Genomic DNA, 23339 nt, shown 5'->3' with positions numbered 1-23339 from the left:
TTTAAACTGAATCTTGCAGATGTCAAGTGAGGTCTGAGAAAGTTCGGGGTATCTCTGTTTCAGACAGAAAAGTAAGCTCCTTGCTCGAGCCGCAAGAATGTGGTTCTTGTCATTGCCACGATCTGCATCGCCACCGATATCTTTCATCATGTCCCATGAGGACTTGGAGTGAGTCAATCCTCCAGTCTTACGCCTCCACGTAACTAGTGAAGCCTCAACTTTGTCGGCGAGCTCAAGCGCCTCATGCTCAGATGTTATCTTCAAGACGTCGAGAAGCTGGTCAGGATAAAACTTCTCGGCAGTGCACAGTTGCTTGTATATCACGTCTCCTACACTTGCTTTCCCACTCTGTCCAGAAAATCAAACAACACCGAGTTGCTTTCAACACTTTCACATTACATCTGGTTTTAAAGAAAATATGCATATGGAAGTCGCAACGCAATAATTGTTATCCATGTCATATATGTATACCTTTGGAAGAGTGGTGAGATAAGAATCAGGAATATCCATGTCATTAAGAGTGGAATCGTTAATGGCCAATGCTGCTTTATGTATCTGACTGGCACAATCACGTTTGTGACGCAAATTCTTTCGTTCTTCTTCCGATAAACCTTCAGCAGGAACACATGGCACCGGAAGCCACCACTTCTCGTCTTTCCGTTGAACCACCACTTTCCTAAACGTTCCTGAATCTCTGCCACCACCGCTCGAGTTCATCGATGAGCTTCCTCTTTCAACGTACCAGAACTCGTTCTCCGTAAAACTATCCAATATCTCCTACAAAAGCCAAAAAAGTCGTGTTGGAAATCTTGAATCTTGATTTATCTATCTGTCTAATTCGAGTCTTATACTTACCATTAGCATATTATCGAGTTTTCTCAAAGCAGGAAGACTCATGAGAATATCAGATCTTAGCTTTGTTTCTGTTATCTGAAATTAAAACATCAAAAAACCAAGGTTTTTAGCGTTTTAAATTGTGTGTGTCAAATTAAGATAGTGTTGAAATAGTATTTTACCTCAACGTTAGTACCAAGAGATCTTGGAATAACTTCGACAATGTAATCACAAATAGACATGAAACAATTCATCTCTCGCTTCCATAACTCTTTCTTCTCTGTACTCAATGGTTGTAACCTTAAACTTTGTCCAAACACAGTCGCTGCAATAACACAACAGACACACGCTACTATAAATACTCTGTTTCGAAAACAGAGCATATTTGAGACGAGAGGAGAAGAAGAAGACAAACCATAGAGATTGGTTATGGAGTTTGAGACAGTAACAGCGGTACAAACTCCTTTCCCACTTCCTGACATGTCTTCACCAAGCAATAGCTTCGCAAATCTTTCTCTCATCATCTCTAGCTCTGCACTTTAAAAACCTGATTTAATTGAAATGACAAAAGAATAAAGTTACAATCTTAAATTTTTTACCTGCATCTTCTGCAGAATCAATGTCGCTGTCTTCCTCGTCTCCATCTCCGTCATTGACGACATCATCTTTTGGTTCCACGGCGTCTTCGGAGACATCTTCTTCATGGCCACTCAAGACAACAGCGTTAGTGTTCGACGGCCGGTTATAAAAATTCTGAACGTCGAACCGGTGGGATAATCCGGAGATATCAGAGTATGTTCTCCGATATGGCGAAGAAACAGAGCTCGTCGGAGTTCCTGAGACAGATACCTCGTTTTGTTCGGAATTCAATGAACTCTCCATCACGATTCGCGATTGTGTATGATGATAAATGTTTTGGTGAGTTTCAAATTCTTCTCTTGCGTTGTTGGCTGCTCTGGCTCTGATGAACGTGACAAAGGTTAATACATGAAGTCTCTCCCACCATCCGCTTGAGTTAAATTATATTATTCATTGACTAAAAAAAATTAAATTATGATTGTCTCCGACGAATTATGGCCGTTCGATTTGATTGTGGGGAGAGACGTGCCTTCCACATTTGGCTAATCAAATCTCATAATGAACGTTAGTTGCTATATATGCGTTAGGTGTATAACTAAAGGTTGTCCCATTCATTTCTAATCCTATACTATTATTTGGGGAGTACACTTTATAAGATACCCTTAACTAACCTTCCCTTTTGTAAGAATTTACTTAAGAATGCCATTACAAAAATCTTCTTTTAGAACAAATTTCATTCAATTTATTAAGGATAAACAAGTAAAATATTAATTCATGTCATTTAATTAATTTAATTAAATTATAAAACGAAAATCTGTTATTATTTTTTTTTAAATGACCAATCAAAATGAACATATAAGATTTGATATCTAACTTACCATATTAATTTGTTATTAATCATTAAACTTCACCTCTCAACTTTATATGATTATATTAATATGAAACAAATAAATCATCATATTATCTACATAATAAATAAAAATGTAAATTTTTTTCTGCATATGCCAAGATTTGAATTTTTAAAAACGCATATAAATTGTTTAATCTATAAAGGAAACAATTAAACGGGTCAAAAATTAAGACTTGAGTAATATATTTTTTTTACACAAAAATAAAGTCAACAAAAATTCCGACTGAGCAACAAGTCAGAATTTGAATATTTATATTCGATTTCATACATTTATTTTTTTGAAATGTATAATTTTATATACTACAATAAAAATTTAAATATTTTAATTTGCAACATTTAAAATAAGTTTTACTTGATATTTTTAAAGAATAAATTTCAAAAAGTTAATAATAAATTTCAAAAAATCATCAATACTTAATAGTTCAAAAAGTTAAAAATTATAAATACTCTAATTTGATTATTTTGAAAAATATTTATAATAGGTAGCGGGTTAAATATAATATATTATATGATTAAATGAGTTTTGATCCTTATAACTATTTGAATAGTTATATTTAATTTCATATAATTTGTTTTTTTGAAATTCATAATTTTATAAACTACAAAAAAAAATTAAAGATTTTAATTTGGAATATTTAAAAATAGTGTAGAACATTTAAATATGGTTTGACACCTCTAAATATTTGAAAATTTGATTCCGAAATCAATTTTAGAATTAACGAATAAGAGATTGTGCACGCAATATTTTAAAATGAAATATTGAGATTCTAAAATAAAAATATAGACTCCACGCACGGGTTGATTTTGGTATGATTATATACTAAATATATGTTTATAACATATTCGATTATGCGAATAATTGGTAAATTCCGTAATTATAAATCTCAAACAAATTCTGTAATTAGATTAGCTCAAACAAATCTCTATTTCAACAACCAAAGAATTATGAATTGAAAAAGAATTTTCTAAATTAATTCAAAATAATACCTAATTTTCTTAATTAATTCAAAATAATCTATGTTTTATATGCGATTTATTTATGATATTTTAATTTTTGATCTAACTGAAATATATGCAATCCTATTTTGTGGTTGTTAACATAAATTAACTCATTGTTCAAAAAATATTACTTTTTAAAAAATAAAATTATTTTCCGTTTTCATATCTTAAAAAAAATTTATCCATAATTGAGTATTATAGAAAAAAATCTATATTTATTCTAATATTGTATATAGGGACTGACAACAAAATTAATTTTTTTTCACTTACTATTATATATTAAAACTTAGTTCTAAACTTCTAATATATATATTATATAAATTTTATAATAAATAAAATTCAACCCGTACTTTAGTACGGGTGATGATCTAGTTAAATTCTAAATGACATTTACACCATACTATCACAATTTTCAGATAGTAATGTTATTGGAATTATTATTTTTTGTTGACAATTTTTTTATTGAAAAAGTTACTAATGTAGACATCTTTGCGATAACAGGTGTACATATTACTATCATTTACTAGTAGTATTTTTTTTTTGTAGACATGAAATATTTTTTAGATCATTTTAATAATAATAATCTTAATTTTTTTAGACATTCGATAAAATGGTATCATTTAATAGTATTAAAATAATTATCGCAATCTTAATTCATTACATTTAGTCCAGTTTTTATTATTGTTTATAAAATTAAATCAGATTTAAATCTTTTAATGACATTTAACATTTGTGTTTTGTAATGAATGTTCTTTTGGTTAACTTTCTAGTAGTTGACATTCAACGTAAACCCTCGAGACAAGAGAGAGGGTTCAAGGCATGGTCAAAGTCGAAGACTTTACTTAACCGGGATGCAGTTCACGCTTAACAGAGTAAAACCGCACGCAGTTTGGTACCAGTGTTTGCAAAACGACCATAAATTAGACATCACATCATGCGAACTGTGTCTGGTCAGGCATGTCACGTGACTACCTCCCTGCCTTCTGCGCCGAAGAGTGCATCGAAATCTCGTGATGGTGGAGGTGGCACGTGCTTCCCTTCACACGTTTAATGAGCCCGTCTCCTTCTCTTCCTTGGTATACGCACACACGCCTAGTTCGTGCCAAGCCTTTGCTTCACACACTCCTCTTTCTCCCAGACACGCTCGAGCGCTACACACGCGTGAAAGCCTCGTCTTCCAATTCTCACGCTGCACGCTCCTTCACGCGCCTTCTCTATCTCACGGCCAGATCCGCCCTTTTTCACCCGCCGGAGATCTACCGTCTTCTTCTCCTCTCTCTTGGTTTCGCTGACGGCGACAGACTGGGAATCCTTTGATCGGAAGCTCCATTTCTAGGGGTTTTTAGTATTTCTCGACGATTGGCCGTGAGGAGGCTTGTGATTGTTGACAGAATTGCGCTAGAAACATACTCACCGAGGTAGATGGATGATATATGATTAGGTACTTAATCTGCAATTGTGCTTTGAAGAAACACTAACTCTGTTTGGTTGGTCACTAAAAGTTTTCCATTTTTTATTGTCTGGAAATATGCTTGTAGTTGAAAATGCTGTTTATATGTTTGATTTTTGTCTTGTAGGAAGGTAGACTGAGAGCAGCTTATGCACGTCGAGAGATTGAAGATCAATTTCGTTGGATACTAAAGTTGTCCTCACTTTTCTGACTAACTGTAAGCAATAAACAAGGAAAAATCATAGAATATTTGGCTGCATTGTCCAGAAGGATTACACGTGGAGTGTTAAAACCAGAGAAGTAAAGATGGAACATTTCATCAGAAGAAGGCAATAACGTTCTTAAACTAATAGAGCCCTGGGTGGTTGGGTTATAAGAGGAGTTATGGCAACGGATATGCAGAAACTGCTTGGAACTAGTGAAGAGGATGATGATGAAGAAATGGATATGGATGTGAAGGAAGAAGATGATGGAGACCGACGAAATAGAGACACACGCGCTGCTTCAGGCAGTAGTAATGATGAGTTTATGTTTCAGCAGTCAATGCAAGATCAAGTGGGCACTCCTGGGGGAGGAGGAAGTCGCAGAAGTAGACCGCTTGAAGAGAAGGAGCGAACTAAGTTAAGAGAGCGCCATCGAAGGGCTATTACTGCAAGGATACTAGGCGGGTTACGAAGGCATGGGAATTATAATCTCAGAGTTAGAGCTGATATTAACGATGTTATCGCGGCTTTGGCAAGGGAAGCTGGATGGGTTGTTCTTCCTGATGGAACTACTTTTCCAGCCAAATCTCAGGTACTTGTTTACCTTGTCCCTGTGCTATGTATTGTGTTGTATGCTTTAGCTGAGGTTTTTCTGTAGTCTAGTCATTTTTATTAGCCAGCAAAATTCGCTTCTACTCGTAGTTGTCAGAAATCATTAGTGTTAAGCTTGATCCTTGGTTGGGGAAAAACTCCTGAAATATCCATTTCCAGTAAATGCTAAATCGTCTTCTTGATCTGCTCAACCTTTTAGGGGACAAAGCCTACTGGTGGTTCTTCTGCGGTTGCTGCAGGTTCATCAGCTTCTCACATTGCGTCACAGCAAACCTCTACTCCTGCTCTTAGAGTGGTATCATCTGGGCGTAGAAGCCCAGTGGAACTCAGCGCTTGCCGTATGAAAGGTGTTTTCACACCCGCTTCATCGCCATACGATAAATTCCCAACTCAATCTCCAGAACTGGTTGGTAGTGTCAATAAGGCTGAGGGGCTTGTTGGTTGTTCAGTTGATGTTATCAACTCTAAACAGGTAGCGACACTGCACTAGTACATAGAAAAAAAATCTTGTAAGAGTTCAGTCCTTTGCATTTACATCGCTTATTTGAAATTAATGAAGTTGATAGTTTCCTCAACTTAAGAAAAACATTTTAAAAAAACTGAAAATGCCATAAGAACCTGTCAGATTGTCACTGCATGGTTGATTTATGTCCATCCGCGTATCTGAGTTCAAGTCTGATGACTCTCTTCCACATATTGTATTTGGTAGATTCTCGATATTCCTCCAAATCTGACAGAGCAAGATTTCTCTGGCACTCCTTATGTTCCGGTTTATGTGATGTTACCAGTAAGCAACTTTAATCTTAACATGTACACATAATTATCCTGAAATTTCTCCTAACTACATATCCTTTTCTGTCAATAGCTTGGGGTTATCAATATGAAGTGTGAATTGGCTGATCGAGATGGACTGGTAAAGCACTTAAGAATATTGAAATCAATCCATGTCGATGGGGTTAAAGTGGATTGTTGGTGGGGAATAGTTGAGGCTCATTCCCCCCAGGAGTATAATTGGACTGGTTATAGGCAGCTTTTTCAGATGGTCCGCGATCTTAATCTTAAGATACAGGTCTGTCTTTTGCCTGCATGATTGGTTAAGATACAGTTTTCTTAATGATGTTGCGTTAGAATGATTTGTTCCCAAGCTTCATATGTATCTCAATTTCTTTCTTTCTTACTAGGTTCTAATGTCCTTTCATGAATGTGGAGGCAATGTTGGTGATGATGTTTGCATCCCACTTCCTCACTGGGTGGCAGAAATAGGGCGAACCAATCCTGACATATATTTCACTGATAGAGAGGGAAGACGAAACCCTGAATGCCTTTCTTGGGGTATTGACAAGGAACGTATTTTAAGAGGCAGGACTGCACTTGAGGTATACATACTCATGACTGCAAGCTATCATCTCTCTATCGATCAATGGATTCTTTAATACTTAAATGACTTTTTGCACGCTTTTTTTTTTTTGTTGCATACAATTTACTCTGTAGTGATAAATAGTACAAAAGTCACAGTTAGATAGGTAAACTCCTATCTAAGCTTAAGTGAAATGTTAATTCTTGGTAAAAATGAGAAAATCTAGCTGCCTAATTTTTCAGTTAGAAGATCTTATCTCACTATGTGGCCATGCCGTGTCTTTTATTTACCCATGAATATTTGCTTTTTGTTATCACAGATATTTGAAATAACCAACTCATGAAACACTTTATGGTTTTGGTGATTTATTTTAGGTGTACTTTGATTACATGAGAAGTTTTCGGATAGAACTTGCAGAGTTTCTAGAGGATGGTGTAATATCTATGGTTGAAATTGGACTAGGCCCCTGTGGAGAGTTACGGTATCCTTCTTGTCCCATAAAACACGGGTGGCGATACCCAGGTGTTGGAGAGTTTCAGGTATATTTCCTTTCAACAGTCTAAACTCTTGAGATAGCCAAGCTTCACCAGCTAACTTACTTTTGGCTTCCACATGATGACCATTCCGTTGCACCGGTACAGTGTTATGACAAGTATCTCTCGAAGAGCCTGAGAAAGGCAGCAGAATCAAGGGGGCACCTGTTTTGGGCTCGAGGCCCAGATAACACCGGCTCCTACAATTCCCAGCCACAGGGAACCGGTTTCTTCTGTGATGGAGGTGACTACGATGGCCTCTATGGAAGATTCTTTCTCAAATGGTATTCACAGGTTTTGATAGATCATGCTGACCAAATCCTCTCTCTCGCTAAACTAGTCTTCGACAGTAGTTGCATTGCAGCAAAGGTGATTGATTTAGTTTCTAAGCCATTTGAATCCCTGTAAATTTTAGACTTTTTGTCATAATTTCATCACAATTGACTTAAACAGCTCCCAGACGTCCACTGGTGGTACAGAACAGCAAGCCATGCCGCTGAGCTAACCGCTGGATTCTACAACCCGAGCAACCGAGATGGTTATGCTGCAATTGCATCTACTCTCAAGAAGCATGGTGCCACTCTAAGTTTTGTATCCGGAGAAGTGCAAGTTCTAAACCGTCCAGATGATTTCTCAGGAGCATTAGGAGAACCTGAGGCAGTAGCCTGGCAGGTAAAGAAAACACAGCATATCAGTTTCTTAAGCCTGCGCTTATCAGTAATCACCAAAACCTCAAAGCTAAACTTATTTTTTTGCAGGTGTTAAACGCTGCTTGGGACAGCGATACACCGGTTGCTCGAGAGAACTCGCTTCCTTGCCATGATAGAGTTGGGTATAACAAAATGTTAGAAAGCGTTAAGTTTCGGAACGATCCAGATAGAAGGCATTTGTCATCATTTGCCTATAGTAGACTCGTCCCAGCTCTCATGGAAGAACATAACATTGTCGAATTTGAGCGGTTTGTGAAGAAATTGCATGGTAACTAAAATCGGAATCTTTGTACCGACATAGTCCTCCTCCTAAAATGTAGAAAACCAAAAGGTCCCACATCGACAGTAGCATGAATTAGCATGAATCAGCTGTTAGTATATATGTTCTATAAAATAATCAGTACTTCGGCGATAAATATTCACTTAAAAGATTATTGGGCCTTTGATTAATGTCAGGCCCGAGATCGTTAATACCGATATATTTTCGGTTAAGTTTAATCTTTTTATTTTGTTTGCTTTATTTTTTTCAACTCTTTTTTTTTTTTGTTTTGTTTCGATTTTGTCTTTTTAAAAGTTTTTAGAAATACTAAATTAACATGAAGTTGTGAAAACTAACCGGATTTTGGATCCCGTCATTTAACCGTGATCGTTAGCGATTCTACAAATTCAACATGTTTTTCACATTTTAATGTCAATTTAGTATCTATTTGAACTTCTTTTTTTCAAAAGTTTTCAAATCTTTTTTCTTTTAAAACTTTTTGTTTTGATTTTTTTCTTTATTTTTTTAAGTTTTAAACTAAATTAACATGAAGTTGTGAAAACTAACCGAATTTTGGATCCCGTCATTTAACCGTGATCGTTAGAGATTCCACAAATTCAACATGCTTTTCACATTTTAATGTAAATTTAGTATTTATTTGAACTCTTGTTTTTCAAAAAATTTTAACTCTTTTTTTTTAAAAAACAACTTTTTGTTTTGATTTTTTTAACTTCAAAAATACTAAATTAACATTAAATTGTGAAAACTAACATAATTTTAGATCCGGTCATTTAACCGTGATCGTTAGCGATTCCACAAATTCAACATGATTTTCACATTTTAATGGAAATTTAGTATTTATTTGAACTTCTTTTTTCAAAAGTTTTCAACTCTTTTTAAAAAAAAAAAAAAAAAATTTTGATTTTTTTTCTTTATTTTTTTTTAAAGTTTTTTTAAAAACTAAATTAACATTAAGTTGTGAAAACTCACCGGATTTTGGATCCCATCATTTAACCGTGATCGTTAGCGATTCCACAAATTCAACATGCTTTTCACATCTTAATGTAAATTTAGTATTTATTTGTACATTTTTTTTTCAAAAGTTTTTGAGTTTTTTCTTCATTTTTAAGTTTTTAAAAATACTATATTAATATTACGTTGTGAAAACTAACCGGATTTTGGATCCCGTCATTTAACCGTGATCGTTAGCGATTCCACAAATCCAACATGCTTTTCACATCTTAATGTAAATTTAGCATTTATTTTTACTTTTTTTTTATTGGTTTGTTTTTTCTTCAAATTTTATTTTGATTTTTTTTAAAAAAGTTTTTATAAATACTAAATTAACATGACGTTGTGAAAATTAACCGGATGTTGGATTCCGCCATTTAATTGTGGTCGTTAGAGATTCCACAAATCCAACATATTTTCACTTAATGAATTTTACTCTCTTTTTTCTTCAAAGTTTTCAATTTTTTTAATTAAAGTTTTTGTTTTGATTATTTTTTCTTCATTTTTTTAAATACTAAACTAACATGACCTTGTGAAAACTAACTAACTAGATTCTGGATCCCGTCATTTAACCGTGGTCGTTAGAGATTCTACAAATCCAACATGTTTTCACATCTTAAATTTGTATTTAATATATATTTTATCATCAGTACGTAACGATGAAAGTAAGCATTTTAATTAATATATAACATACAACTTCAAAACTATTTTGGTTAACTATTTTGGTTTAATATTCTGTGTGAGAAAATTATTGTAGAACTAAATTATTCTGTTTGAACTTTTAATAATAACAACCTCAAAAGTAACCAACGCGCGTAAAACATCACCGCCGTAGAAGCAGACACTGCATATGCCATATGTACAGTACAAGCACAACACACAAGGGAAACTGAGGAAGATGCACTTAATGACCAAAGTCTATTAATTATACATTCGAAAATCTAAGTTAGCCATCACACAGAGTATATTGTCATTCATTACTTCAAGATTGATGCCAACCATTTGATGAGTGCTTAATTTCACGGATCCTTTTCTTTGCTATGATCCGATTGCGTATGACCTCTTTGGATTCAACAGCTTCATCACTATTACTAAGCACCATAGCACATAGCTCGTCTAAAGCTAGCATTGAAAATGGCTCCTCTATAAGAACACCCACCTGCAAAAATTTCAAGCACAAAGTTAAAGAGTGATAATGAGGCAAGCAAAAAGAAGCAAATAGTGTGACTAAATCTATGAAGGAGAAATGAGTTAGGTACTTCTTCAATGCAGAAGAGAGATGCAGCGCTGATGAAAGTAGCAGGAACTACATTCCAGTGGCAATCATCCCAGAGAATAACAGGGAGCGTAAGATGCCATAAGACTAAGAACCTCGACGTTAGTCGTGTGTAGGAAAGTGGAATCGGGATGCCCATCAGTTGTTCACATACACCAATTCCTTCCTGTAATTGCATCATCTTTGATTCCTGTGAAGAAGATAGGTAACTTATTGTAGTTCATATCCAAAGTCTATGGAAAGAGAATTAACCAGAAATCACATTCTCAGAGATCACAATCAAGAATGAAGATGCTTTAAAGATTCAAGAAAGATACCAACATATCTATCTTTGTACTGTCCAAATTCAGCAGCTGAAGACTCTGAGAGATGAATTGAATGACACAACGAGGACGATGCTTCGATTGAAGAATCAAAGACAGATCATCTGCTTCTATCACATTCTGGAGATCAGTAGCAATATCTGAACCATAAATTACATGACACTGCACATGAAAAAGATCACAATCATCAACCTTCCTCTACCTAACTCAACATAAGCTAGCTTCACAAAACATAGATAGAGGAATACAACAACAAACCTTAAGCGCCACAGGGAAAGCAACAATGTAACGCAAAAGCGCATCTCTGATGACCAATTCATCACCGGAGCCGTGAACGGAAGAAATGACTAACCTAGCTAAATCATTGGTTCCACTAATGATCTTAACCCAAGCTTTCCTTCCTTGTTCAAACCTTGAATAAGAAGCCTCAGTGCGAAACACCAGAAGCAGAGCTAAAGCCGGAGCCGTAAGCTGATACGGAAGAGGAGAAGCTCGAAGGACGGGGAAGAAATCAGGCAACCAGTCCAAATCCACGGCGGAGTTATAGCCGGCGATCAGGAACGCGACGGTGGTGAAGAAGAAAACAGGCGGAATCAAAGACAGTATAACGCGTGAGGACGGACTCGAAGATACGTGACGCAGATGGCGAAGAGAGCTTCTGTGTCTGACCCAATTCTCGTGAGTGTAGAGAGATCGTTTCTGCTCCATCCGTCTCTCTTTGATGCCGTCTGACCAGTTAGGGACAGCTTTGAGAAGCGAAATGAGCTTCTCGGATAGAGGTGAATCGTCGGATTTGGAGCCGGAGGAGAGGCATGAAGGATTGAATTTGAAATGGAGGGATTTGGGAGCTCTGGCGGAGATTCCGGAGCATAATCGTGGTTTGAGAAAGGATCGGTTGGTAAAGTTAGAAGAAAAAGATAGGTTCATGGACTGATACATTTTGGGCGGGAAAATCGAGGTTTAGGGTTAGGGATTTTGGTGGAGACGATGAAGAAGAAGAAGAAGAAGAAGACACATGCAAAAATTGCAGAGTGCAAAAGTAAGAGAGACGAGTGATTTGGCGGAAGGTGGTTGGAAAAGTTGTGTGATCGATAATACGACAGCGTTTTAGCTTCTCAGCTTTTAGTTGGGCTTATACTGAAACTTCTAATCTATCGACCTAAATGGGCTTATGTGTCAGCCCATAAAAGTTCCGAACCCTTTGAGGTCAGTTGAAATTTAGGGTTTATAGAGAGAGAGATCTTCGCGCATCTGTTATGGTTGAAACAATTGACGACGTTTGAGGTGAAATTGGAACGGGAAAAAATGTCGAAGAAGAACAATTTAGCCAAGAGAAAGAAGCAGCACGAGTACAATCTCCAAAGTAGGTTTCTTTATATCTCTTTAAACGATTTCAGTATTATACACATGTGTATATACATAGGTTCTCAACGAAATTAGGATTTTTTTTTTTTCCGATTTGCAGAGGAGAAAGAATTACAGGATAAGAAGATCAAGAAGCTTCATGCCAACAAGAATAAGATGAAAGTAAGCACCTTTTTCTGTCTCTCCTATCTCTTAATTCTGATATTTAGTTCATATACATTGGTGGTGTTAGTTAAGTAGTAAACCGATTCTGTTGCAGGTTGTCTAAGACTCTTAAGTTAATCACTTTAATTGGTTATCAATGGTGAAATGATTTAATTGATTTGAATTTACTTGGAGTCAGTTTGATCTCTATTGTGTTAATCAGAAGCTTATTTGGGGAAAAAAGATATATTGAATCTTCTTAGTAGTTTGAGTTTTCCAAATCATTTTAGTGAAGTTTAGAGTAGTTGATGATATCTGTGGGTTGGTTGATTTTGTTGTCAAGGTTGATGGAAGTGGGAAGAAGAAGAAAGGTGGATTTTCTGTTGGCAAGAAGAAATTGAAGACGAAACTGACTCCAGCTGCTAAAGCTAAAGCTGCTCAGGCAATGGAGCTAGACAATTGACCAAGGAACCTCAGTTTTCTTTCACTTGTATGTAAACTGTTCTTCATTGATCTTTGTCTTTACTTTGAAGAAATCTAGTTGAATCTATCTTCTTATTTTCCCTCAAATGCTATAGGTTAAACTTTTATGTATCACTCCATTCTTCCTTTTTAAGTTCAAAATTTTGCGATCAAACCGGATTGGGATCATCGTGTAATTGGCTATTATTCTACTGTGATTGCTATTTCGTTTACTTTGAGTTGAATCTCACTGTCTAGCATTGGTATTGTTCCTCATTGTTCTAAGATTCAAATTCAGCATAGATTCTAATTTTTCAGAGAAAAAAATCAACTTTTAGGTGATCAAAACAAAGACATAAGTATGTTGATATTTGGCATAAGACTTTCATGGTATATTAGTCAAACCCAAGATCTTTTCTGGTTTAGTACATTCCACTAAACATATAAAAAAAAAGTCATAATGTGTTTGTCATAATCAAAAGTCTTATACAAACAGTGTCACACAATACATGGTACATTAAAGTTGGATCCTAATAGGAAAAAATCTTAAGGGCTTTGAGAGGTTATATCATCCCATCAATGGGTCCTTGCGAGATAGATATTTTATAGATTTCTTCTTATCAGCCTCTCTCGTCAAAATAGCTCTCTCAAAGTGGAAGCCAGTGGGCAAGTCTCTGACCAGACAGGCCCAAATCTTTTCTCACTCTGCGGCGCGTGAACTCCACTCTCTATATAGATACTACTGTCTCAGATCATTTTCCAAAGAGATCAATCAAGTCTATAGAAACAGTAGTGACTAGTAAATAGTGTGGCCATATGAGTAACATCAGCTTGAAAAGGAAGAATCTGTTCATCAAGATTTTTTGGTTGAGAAGAAAGAAGAGTGACATGCTGGTGCGTATGAGATGAGATACACGCGCCTGATAAAAGAGTGTGGCCATATGAGTCATGTGCCATATAGAGCTACAGTCATAGTCAGTTATTCATTAGGATTTTGAATTTCCAAATACATTTTCAGAAAGAAAAAAAAAAAAAAAAGAGAACTAAAAGATCCCATTGTTGTTATCCTCACAGTAAATGCTTTTGCTTGAGAGAGGTTCTGTTAGAGGTTTTTTGTTTGCTTCTGTTTCCTTCTGTCACCCAGAAAACAAAAAAGCAAATTCAAGAAGAGAGAGAGATAGCACTAAAACCATTGTTATAGAAGAGAAAGCTTTTCTTTCTTGTTGCTTATGGTGAAAGAATGAAAGAGAGAGAGGAGAAGTAAGAAGCTGAGAAAGTGTTTAGAGCTTTGCATGTTCCTTTCTCGCCAAGTTTATATCTTCATCATAAAGTCTCAACCTTTGATTCTGTTTTTTCTTCTTATCCATTTATCCTCTTTCTTTCTTTCTCTCTCCTCATAATTCTAGCCACAATCTTTTTAGGGTTTCACTTAAAAAGAGTCTTTCTTCAACTACTGTAAATGCAAAATGGATCGAAGAGATGCAATGGGATTATCCGGGTCGGGTTCTTACTATATCCATAGAGGATTATCCGGGTCGGGTCCTCCAACGTTTCATGGATCATCACAGCAGCAAGGGCTTCGTCACTTACCTAATCAAAACTCTCCATTCGGGCCAGGCTCCACTGGTTTCGGATCTCCTTCTCCGGCAACAACGGCCGGAGGAGCCGGAGCTCTTCCTCATCATATCGGCGTTAATATGATTGCTCCTCCTCCACCTCCTAGTGAAACTCCGATGAAACGAAAGAGAGGACGTCCTAGAAAATACGGACAAGACGGTCCTGTTTCTTTGGCACTGTCGTCTTCCCCTGTTTCGACAATTACTCCCAACAACTCTAACAAACGCGGCCGTGGTCGACCTCCGGGTTCCGGCAAGAAACAGAGAATGGCTTCCATTGGTAATAAACTCTGAAACTTGTAATCTTGAGAAACAAAAAAAGCTCCATTATTTATTGATCAAGAACCAGGATTATTTAATGTTTTCTCAAGTCAAAATATCTCTAATTGTTTATTCCTAATGTGTGGGAGCTTAAAACTTTCCTAAATTGGAGCTTAATCTTGTGTATTATGCTCTGCTTAAAACTCTATCAATTAGACACTCATTTATTAATTCCATGAGCTCTTTTTGGAATGGCTAGGTGAATTGATGCCTTCATCTTCTGGAATGAGCTTCACGCCACACGTCATCGCGGTTTCAATAGGAGAAGTAATGTTGAATCACAATTTCAGAGCTTTCTTGAAGTGTTTTTGATTTGCTGTTTGCTGAAAAACTTTGAAACTTTGCATCAGGATATTGCATCAAAGGTTATATCTTTCTCTCAACAAGGTCCAAGAGCCATTTGCGTTTTATCTGCAAGTGGTGCAGTCTCTACTGCAACACTTCTTCAACCATCAGCTCCCGGAGCTATTAAATACGAGGTTCAGTTTTGAAATTTCTTACTATAAAGAGAAACATTGGTGTTTTTACTCTTTTCTTAAAACATATGTTTCGTATATTTCCAGGGCCGGTTTGAAATCCTAGCGTTATCAACATCTTATCTAGTGGCAACTGATGGAAGCTTCCGTAATCGAACTGGAAACTTATCGGTTTCGCTTGCTAGCCCCGATGGGCGTGTGATTGGCGGTGCCATTGGTGGGCCTTTAATAGCAGCAAGTCCTGTTCAGGTCTGGTTTAAACTTTTCTCTTGAGCTCTGCTTTTTTTTTATAAAGTCATAATTCTTGGGACTAAATATATATTCTTGGGTCTATCAGGTTATAATAGGGAGCTTTATATGGGCAGCTCCAAAGATCAAGAGCAAGAAACGAGAAGAAGAAGCTTCTGAAGTTGTTCAAGACACTGATGATCATCACGTTCTGGACAATAATAACAACACGATTTCGCCTGTCCCTCAGCAGCAGCCAAGCCAAAACCTGATATGGTCAACAGGTTCAAGGCAAATGGATATGCGTCATGCTCATGCTGATATTGATTTAATGCGCGGTTGATGATGATGATGATAGCGGGAAAGAACTCTGTGTATATAAAGCATGGAATCTAGGAAGAAGAAGAAGGAATATAAGCTAACCTCTGAACAAAAGTATGTGGAAATGGTAGGGAAAAAGATTGACTCTATTAGTGAACCTCTCAAATCTATAAGCTTATTTGGTTTTGTTGTTTTTGTGACTCTGAAGATTTGCAGAGTTCCTTGATTTCTCTATTTCAGATTTCAGTATTTATGTTTGCTTGCAGTTCTGATCCTACAGCTTAGATTTCAGTTCACCTGAGGTATATTACATCGGAATCTGGAAATTGGGCCTTTTTATGGGCCTTCATATGATCCAAGTCATTTTCATTTAAATTTAATTATGCATAATTAATTTTGTTTTTGTATATAAATAAATAGCTCAATGTTTAAGAATCTTCTTCTGTTCCTCCCAATACTCATTAGTCCACTTCTCAACTTCTTTCTCAATACTTTCTTTCTTCTCAAGAAACCTCTTGAGCTCATCTTCTTCAAAAGGTGGAGGCATCTCACAAGCAGCCTTAACGCTCGGTGACATAACCAATGAGTCATCCATAGAGTGTCTCATTCGGCCTCCATTGATTGGACAAGCAATTGTCTCCGGACACACTTCCTTGGCTCCTTGAGGCACTTCTACATTCATCGTCATCAACTTCCCATAGCTTTGCAATAGATGCAACATGTAATCATACACATACTTCATCTTTAGATTCTTTCGGATATACCCACTTCCATTTCTCCATATAGCTTTTGCCTATAAAACATGAGGAGATCATCATCAATCTATGAGTCAAACAAAATGTTGTTGTTACATTATTTGTCTTGCTGGTTTTAGATATATAATTGAATCTTTTGTTACCAAAATGTTCTAAACTCTAAAATCAAAGAAAGAAAGAGTTGTCACCAAAACAAAAAGATTTTGTTTGAAGTTTCTAAAAACCTAGGACCGGTTGAGTTGTTATATTTTACCCTTTTGGTGTTGTTGTTCCCCCAATGGACAGCAAAGACAATGTCACTACATTTTTCTCGAGGTCTAATGGGCCAGTAATGCTCCATTGGAACTAAGCTTCTAGTGAAGAAGTCAAAGTAAAATGGCTTCACAAGAAGAGTCATACTGTCACAAGCTAATATGTACTTCTCGCTGACTGACCAAGCCCTTCCTTCTACATAAATCTTGTACCTTCATTATCCAAAAAGAAAAAAAAAAACAAATCACTAATATTAAAATTTAATCCATCAAATAACAAAAAGGTTCATATAAAAACCTGTGGGTGCATTGATCTTCTAGGTTTGAAGTCTTATACCCAATGCTGCCCTCTTTCCACCAATCCTACCGTTAACATTTTCATCAATTCATCAAGCTACTAGAATCTTTAAGATCGTCATCGTCATAAAAGAGACCATGGTAAAGAGATATAAATATAAAGAAACCTGGCTATAGAGATGAACCATGGGGTCATGACAATTCATGAGGTCTCTTCTCTTGCCAACTCTAGCATTCCCTTTCCAATATGCGTAAGGTTCTCTCTCTTCCCACTTCACCTTCTTTAACCCTTCACTTATCGCCTCCAACATTTTATTCCACTCCTTTATGTTAATCTCCGGCCTAACCATAATTAAGGGTGTGAGCATATAAACCGAACCAAGTTTCTAAAATCCAAACAAGAGTTTTTTTTATAACTGTTAACGGTTTCAGTATCTTTATACAGATTAATGGCTTTGTATGTGAGATGTATGCAACCATAATTTGATTATATTACCAGCCCCAAAAGCTCCAATCGGGGAAGACAATGTCGAAAGCACCGGAATGGCCACAATAGTGGAAGAGTGGAGGAGGTGGCCACGTCACATTGACTCCTGGTCTTGGCCTATAGTCTCTTCTCCAGATTTCAGGTAAGTCATCGCACATGAAGAGAAGCTCAAGATCAGGGACTTGACCAGGATACATCCTTAGAAGCTGTACTATTCCCCATATAGTGAAAACATCTCTTGTCTGAAAAGATTTCTTGTATTGTTGCACATACACTCTTCCTCCTTTTATTATCAGCCTGAAGTGAGCTTTATCACTCGCTCTCTCTAACGTCTCTCGAGTGATTCCAGTCCCACGCCATGCTTCTAAATCCTTGTAGATCCACCTGAAGTAGTCTGGACAAGTCTCTGGATCGTCCTTACTAGGTTGTGATTTGTCCGGGTTGCTTGCAGGACACACATGTGTTGCTATGTTCTGGTCTAGTGAGCATTGCAATGTGAAGTTAACTGGTGTATAGATTTTTTTCTTGGGGATAGTTGCATTGGTGTTTCTTGTAAATATTGGTGTCACTTTGATTCTACCTCCACCTATTGAAAACTATGAAAGAGAGAACAATTTTTGAGTGAATTAAACCCATTTGAGATACTAATAGATTGTAAGGAATAATTATATTTAGATCGATATAGATATACCATGTCCATCCAGCTGAGAGAAGCTCCAAGGAGGATGATGAAGAAGAAGAAAACAAAGATGAAGATTGAGGTGTTGATCCATGGCTTGGTTAGTTTATAACTTAAACTCGAGATTGAGTTAGTAGGTTGCCTTTGATGATCAACCACGTGAGAACTCATAGATATTATGTGTTTAATTCAATCTAAGAAAAAAAATGAACAAGAGAGAGAGGTAAGAGGATCACATTTAATTTTGTGATGTTAGAAGGAAAAGAGGATTACAGATATTGATTAATTTGTATCTAAGAATTGTAGTGTTTTGGACCCATGTTTTCTGGGGAAATTTGAAGAAGAAAATAGATAATTATTGGTTTATTGAGAACCGAACCAACCCACATATGGTCTTTGCAAAATTAATTACCATGATTATGTTAGGAGAGAAAACTAATTAATATTTATGGTTGCCATTATATTCTATATATTCTATATAATAAAAAAAAGTTTTTAGTTCTACGTGGGAAACTCACATTTTTCTCAGCTTTTCTATTTTTTTTATTTAATTCTATTATTACATTTGTCAAACATATTTTTCTTATCTTCATTCTCTTCAATCACTTAGCAAAGACACTTAAATTTTTCTAATATATAAAGTTTCCAAATTTGATATTCTTAAGTTACCTTATTATTACCAAATCAACTATTTCAGTTTCCTATATATTAAGTGTTTAGAGTTTTTAATGCATATTAAATTAGAATATAAATCATTCCAGTTTATATGATTAAAAATTTATCAAAGTTTGATACTATAAAAAAAATTAGTTTACTTTCAAAACATTCTATTTTAAATTTTTCTTCCAATTTTAATGAATGTAATTTTAAAAACTTTCAACCAAAATAAAATGTCTTAGTAAATAAAATAAAAAATTGAACCAAACTTATAGATATATTTTTCTTGTAAAATATCTGTTAAACTTATATATTAGAATGATAAAATTAAACATATTAAGTATATATTTTATATAAAATATTATTAACAATCACACAAATTCGACTGAAAATACAACTTTAAAATATTAAATAAATAAATAAATATATTTACTAATAAAACTAGAATTATATTTATAGCACAAGTTTTTCTTATAAGTAGATGGAATTTACCGCTGAGAATCAACAATTGTACATACTTATATGAAAGAATGATTTTTAGAATCAACGATTGTACATACTTACACGAAGAATGATGTTCATAGATTATGCGTGACGTGTTTTAGATTTTAGTAAATTAATTTAAACTTTAAGGTGGAAATTTAAAAATAACGTCTTTCAACACCTTTTTTCTCGAAAATAATTTGATGAATATATTCTTCAATATTTAAAGTTTGGTAATTCCTTGCATTATTAATTTAACCCTGAGATTTGCATTCACGTTATCACTGCAGAAGAGTCAGAGACTCAGAGTATTAATTTTACGACCCATTGAAATGTTTAATATATAACCAGTGCTAATATTATATCTCTATGACTCTATATCACGTGATTAACGTATAGGAAACCGTATAACATCTGATGACTCTCGTACACTGCAAAAGTTTTAAAATAGAACGTAATAAAGAGTAGACTAATAGTAGCTTATCTCGATCAATTCAATTGAATTTTATTTTAATAAGAAAATTAGTTTAATAAAATTAGTTGTATATGTTAGTAATTGATCAACAACTCCAATGTGTTAAATTTCTCATGAATAAGTTACTTACGAGATTTATCAATAATTTATTACTTCTTATAACAAAATAACTTGTAACTAGATTAGGGAGCTTTGTGTTGCAGATTATATTGTAAGCATATTATTCATAGTTAGTTTATCCATTACAAAAGATAAATCGTTGTTTGTATAATCTAAAAAATCATTTCAATACATTTAACACACTAGTCGGAAAAAAAGAATTACTAGTTTACTTTATACTAATTTCAATAATAAATGCAAATCAATCATCTAAACAAAACAAGAGCCTCTTTGGTCAAGGCTTCTTGCTATTGGCCAAAGCCAAATCATGAAAGTATTGATCTTCCCACAACTCAACTTGACGAGTCAAATTAGCTTTTCTCTCAAGAACCTCTCTTAAATCCTGAGGGTTAAAAGGAGAAGGCATCTCACAAGGAGACTCTTCACTAGGAAACATCACCATCGACTCCGCCATGAAATCTCTCCACCGTCCCGTCGCTTGGCAGCCCATACTATCCGGCGTAATCTCGGTGGCTCCCCACGGAATCTCCGGTTTAAACTTCAAAAGTTTTGCGTACTCGTTCATCAAATGGAACATGTAGTCATACACATATTCCATTTTCACTTCCTCTCTAATAAACCTACTCCCTTCTTCTCCTATCTTACTCGCCTATCAAACAAACCAAAATTAATGGGTTACTTTGTAATAAACCAAAACTTTCAGGGTCTTAAATGTAATAAATTTACAAACCTGGTCCAAATGAGTATTTCCCCAATGTACGGCGAATTTGAGGGAAGTACACTTAGTGTTGTCTCTGATTGGCCAATAATGTTGTAATGGCATCATTCCTCGTATGTAAAAATCATAGAACATAGGTCTCACGTATAATGTCATTGAATCACATGCCATTATATATTTCTCACTCACTGACCATGCCCATCCTTCTATATAAATCTTGTACCTATTCCAACATTACCAAAAATTTAAAAATCTAATTTTGCAAACATGTCCTAAGTAAATAAAATATGGCTTAAGTTTTAACCTGTGGGTGCATTGGTTCTCTAGGTTTGAATTCTTGAATCCTTCTCTAGATTCTCTATCCCAATCCTTCACAATAATAAACAAAATCATTTAGATTATTTATAAATTGCAATATAGAAAATTCTACATATTTTGAGAAACCCTAACCTGAATGTAGAGACGTGTGTTCCAATCTTCTTGAGCTGAGACATTACATCTAAGAAGATCTCTTCTAGTTGGAGCCACATTGGGATTTCCTCTCCAATAAGCATACGCCACGCGGTCTGTCCATTGCGTCATCTTGTTCCCTTCTTCTATCGCCACTAGCGATTTAGCCCAAGGCTTTATATTAACCTCAGCCCTGGCCCAATAATAATACAATTAGCTATGTACAATAAGAAGCCCATTAGATAGAGAATATAATTAATCCCTTACCAGCCCCAGAAGGACCAATCAGGGAAGACGATATCCAAGCTGGCGTCATCAGAGCAATAACGGAATAAAGGAGGCGGGGCCGGGTGCTGATGACCTTGAAAGTCTTTAGATCGGACGGTTGGTCTATCATCTGGGTCAAACATGAGCTCAAGATCTGGCAATCTACCTGGGTACCACCGTAGCAACTGTACAATGCCCCACAGAGTAAAAACATCTCTAGTCTGGATTGAGTTTCTGTACTTCTTAACGTACACTCTCCCGTCGAGGATTACTACCCTGAAATGCGCCGTCCTCCTCGCTTTTTCAAGCATCCCTCTCGTTATACCTGTCTCTTTCCATGGCCGTAGATCTTCGTGGATCCAACGGAAGTAAGAAGGACACGTGGATGGTCTTGAATGGCTGCTTCTGGGTTTTTTGTTGTTGTTTCTCGAGGAGCCATCTTCGGGAAATAATTGAGTTTGGTTCTTTACGACGTCGCATTGGTTAGGGAATCTTTGGTTTGTGATTGGTGATTTTCTGATAGTTGTTGTTACTTGCATCAGACCTGCAAAAGTTGTCTGAAGAACAGAGAGATATGAATTAAATTAAGTAACACTTCAAGTTCGAGATTCACTTGATTGAATAAAAAGTTTCTAAAAATGAAGTTTTTTCAGATTCGAACTCACGAAATCGAAACAACCCAATAAGTCTAAGAGACCAGCAGATATGAAGAGAGAGGTGACGAGGAACAGAGTAGCTTTAGCGATGCTTTTTGCTGGATGCGACGCCGTTTTAAGACAGACATACTTATTCTTGTTCGTTTGAGGATTGTTGTTGTTCCTCTTCATGCTTATCCGGTGAAGCATGAATCTATATCTATCTCAGCTTTTTACATATATATGCTCACAAACATTCAACAGGAAGAGAAGAAAAACGAGAATCAGGCGAGATTAAACGTTACCGAAGCTAGGAGGAAGCTCAAAGGTTTGATTCTGATGATCGAATATTGGTGCTTTTCCACGAGGATTTGAATCTTGTTTCACGTTTTCTTCAACACTAACCAGAGTTCACATCTTTTGTGTTAATGAAGTTCATATTTTTGTGTGAATCTTGTTTACTTTTTAGTTTTTTCGAAGGGTTCAAAATGTTTTTGAATATTAAATAGATAATATTTTATTAATTAGTAGGAGAAATTGGTCATCCATATTCCTATGCTAATATCGCACATGGACAATGATATGAGATATGCAAATGTTTCCCAAATAATCCTCTCTTATTAACGTTGTATTTATTGGTAAATAACTAAATACAGTACAGGACCTTTGATGTTCTTAGAAAAATAATCTGCTTACTACAAAAATAAAACCATAATAAGAGTTCAATTATTAAAGTCCTCTTTGAGAAAGTTTGTTATAAATGCCTTGAAAATTGAAAAAAATAATCCCAACTTCGAAGATAAAGCTTAACCCATTAAATAAAGTTGAATGACATCACAGACCATATTCGACTACTCATTATACAAGACAAATAATTCCATTTTGTAGAGAATTTGTTTATTATTCTAAGAAAATCAAATTACGTTACAGACCTATATAAATGTATATAATACATCTTTCACATGCTGTTCAAAACTGTGAGTCTGTATCACTGTATGTGATTATCATTACCCTTAATCACATTCACATCCACATCCTATTTTATTATTACTTTATTGCTTTTGAAAAAAATATTA

General features: G+C 35.5%; 7 protein-coding genes across 10 annotated transcripts in view; 3 read left to right on the top strand and 4 right to left on the bottom strand.

The window, feature by feature from the left end:
- LOC9318106 (rop guanine nucleotide exchange factor 4) overlaps window positions 1-2019 on the bottom strand; it is a 2396-nt gene extending 377 nt beyond the window's left edge. The window contains exons 1-6 of the mRNA XM_021029726.1: window positions 1434-2019; window positions 1250-1366; window positions 1017-1159; window positions 856-930; window positions 472-777; window positions 1-348 (exon numbers count right to left, since the gene is read on the bottom strand). The exon at window positions 1-348 is cut by the window's left edge and continues 1 nt beyond it. Coding sequence (XP_020885385.1) covers window positions 1-348; window positions 472-777; window positions 856-930; window positions 1017-1159; window positions 1250-1366; window positions 1434-1716 — 1272 coding nt within the window. The 5' untranslated portion in view covers window positions 1717-2019. The remainder of the gene's footprint in view (window positions 349-471; window positions 778-855; window positions 931-1016; window positions 1160-1249; window positions 1367-1433) is intronic.
- A 2260-nt stretch (window positions 2020-4279) lies between these two features.
- Window positions 4280-8472, top strand: LOC9316272 (beta-amylase 7). 2 transcript variants are annotated; one of them, XM_021027549.1, is made up of 10 exons: window positions 4280-4740; window positions 4900-5567; window positions 5787-6059; window positions 6297-6374; window positions 6453-6656; window positions 6769-6963; window positions 7319-7483; window positions 7586-7846; window positions 7931-8149; window positions 8236-8472. In XM_021027549.1, exons 2-10 carry the CDS (start codon window positions 5157-5159, stop codon window positions 8461-8463), a joined length of 2034 nt encoding a protein of 677 aa, XP_020883208.1. In that variant the 5' UTR covers window positions 4280-4740; window positions 4900-5156; the 3' UTR covers window positions 8464-8472. The 2 variants fall into 2 exon arrangements, with proteins under 2 accessions (XP_020883208.1, XP_002882038.1); XM_002881992.2 differs by having other exon boundaries at window positions 4280-4763.
- Window positions 8473-10211: 1739 nt separating this feature from the next.
- Window positions 10212-12172, bottom strand: LOC9318104 (UPF0187 protein At2g45870, chloroplastic). The gene is made up of 4 exons (XM_021027551.1): window positions 11315-12172; window positions 11051-11218; window positions 10717-10923; window positions 10212-10616 (listed from the first exon to the last, which is right to left on the bottom strand). The coding sequence occupies exons 1-4, from the start codon at window positions 11993-11995 to the stop codon at window positions 10440-10442; spliced, it is 1233 nt and encodes a 410-aa protein (XP_020883210.1). The 5' UTR covers window positions 11996-12172; the 3' UTR covers window positions 10212-10439.
- Window positions 12173-12285: 113 nt separating this feature from the next.
- Window positions 12286-13266, top strand: LOC9318103. The gene is made up of 3 exons (XM_021027553.1): window positions 12286-12419; window positions 12522-12583; window positions 12909-13266. Exons 1-3 carry the CDS (start codon window positions 12362-12364, stop codon window positions 13026-13028), a joined length of 240 nt encoding a protein of 79 aa, XP_020883212.1. The 5' UTR covers window positions 12286-12361; the 3' UTR covers window positions 13029-13266.
- Window positions 13267-14040: 774 nt separating this feature from the next.
- LOC9316271 (AT-hook motif nuclear-localized protein 9) lies at window positions 14041-16238 on the top strand. Its single transcript, XM_021027552.1, has 5 exons — window positions 14041-14923; window positions 15164-15231; window positions 15315-15443; window positions 15528-15689; window positions 15778-16238. The coding sequence occupies exons 1-5, from the start codon at window positions 14494-14496 to the stop codon at window positions 16009-16011; spliced, it is 1023 nt and encodes a 340-aa protein (XP_020883211.1). The 5' UTR covers window positions 14041-14493; the 3' UTR covers window positions 16012-16238.
- A 6-nt stretch (window positions 16239-16244) lies between these two features.
- On the bottom strand, window positions 16245-18756 carry LOC9316270 (O-glucosyltransferase rumi homolog). Its single transcript, XM_021027550.1, has 6 exons — window positions 18471-18756; window positions 17789-18375; window positions 17460-17634; window positions 17294-17358; window positions 16998-17208; window positions 16245-16782 (listed from the first exon to the last, which is right to left on the bottom strand). Exons 1-6 carry the CDS (start codon window positions 18627-18629, stop codon window positions 16411-16413), a joined length of 1569 nt encoding a protein of 522 aa, XP_020883209.1. The 5' UTR covers window positions 18630-18756; the 3' UTR covers window positions 16245-16410.
- A 1559-nt stretch (window positions 18757-20315) lies between these two features.
- On the bottom strand, window positions 20316-22862 carry LOC9318102 (O-glucosyltransferase rumi homolog). 3 transcript variants are annotated; one of them, XM_021029214.1, is made up of 7 exons: window positions 22569-22862; window positions 22294-22483; window positions 21629-22185; window positions 21362-21554; window positions 21216-21280; window positions 20924-21134; window positions 20316-20842 (listed from the first exon to the last, which is right to left on the bottom strand). In XM_021029214.1, exons 2-7 carry the CDS (start codon window positions 22471-22473, stop codon window positions 20468-20470), a joined length of 1581 nt encoding a protein of 526 aa, XP_020884873.1. In that variant the 5' UTR covers window positions 22474-22483; window positions 22569-22862; the 3' UTR covers window positions 20316-20467. The 3 variants fall into 3 exon arrangements, with proteins under 3 accessions (XP_020884873.1, XP_020884872.1, XP_020884874.1); XM_021029213.1 differs by having other exon boundaries at window positions 22294-22477; window positions 22569-22749; XM_021029215.1 differs by lacking the exon at window positions 22294-22483 and having other exon boundaries at window positions 22569-22859.
- Between the last annotated feature and the right edge of the window lie 477 nt (window positions 22863-23339).

Source organism: Arabidopsis lyrata (genome assembly GCF_000004255.2).
Source record: "Arabidopsis lyrata subsp. lyrata unplaced genomic scaffold ARALYscaffold_4, whole genome shotgun sequence".
Taxonomy (NCBI): domain Eukaryota; kingdom Viridiplantae; phylum Streptophyta; class Magnoliopsida; order Brassicales; family Brassicaceae; genus Arabidopsis; species Arabidopsis lyrata.
Note: the sequence above shows the minus strand (reverse complement) of the source record. Positions and strands in the feature narration are given on the sequence as shown.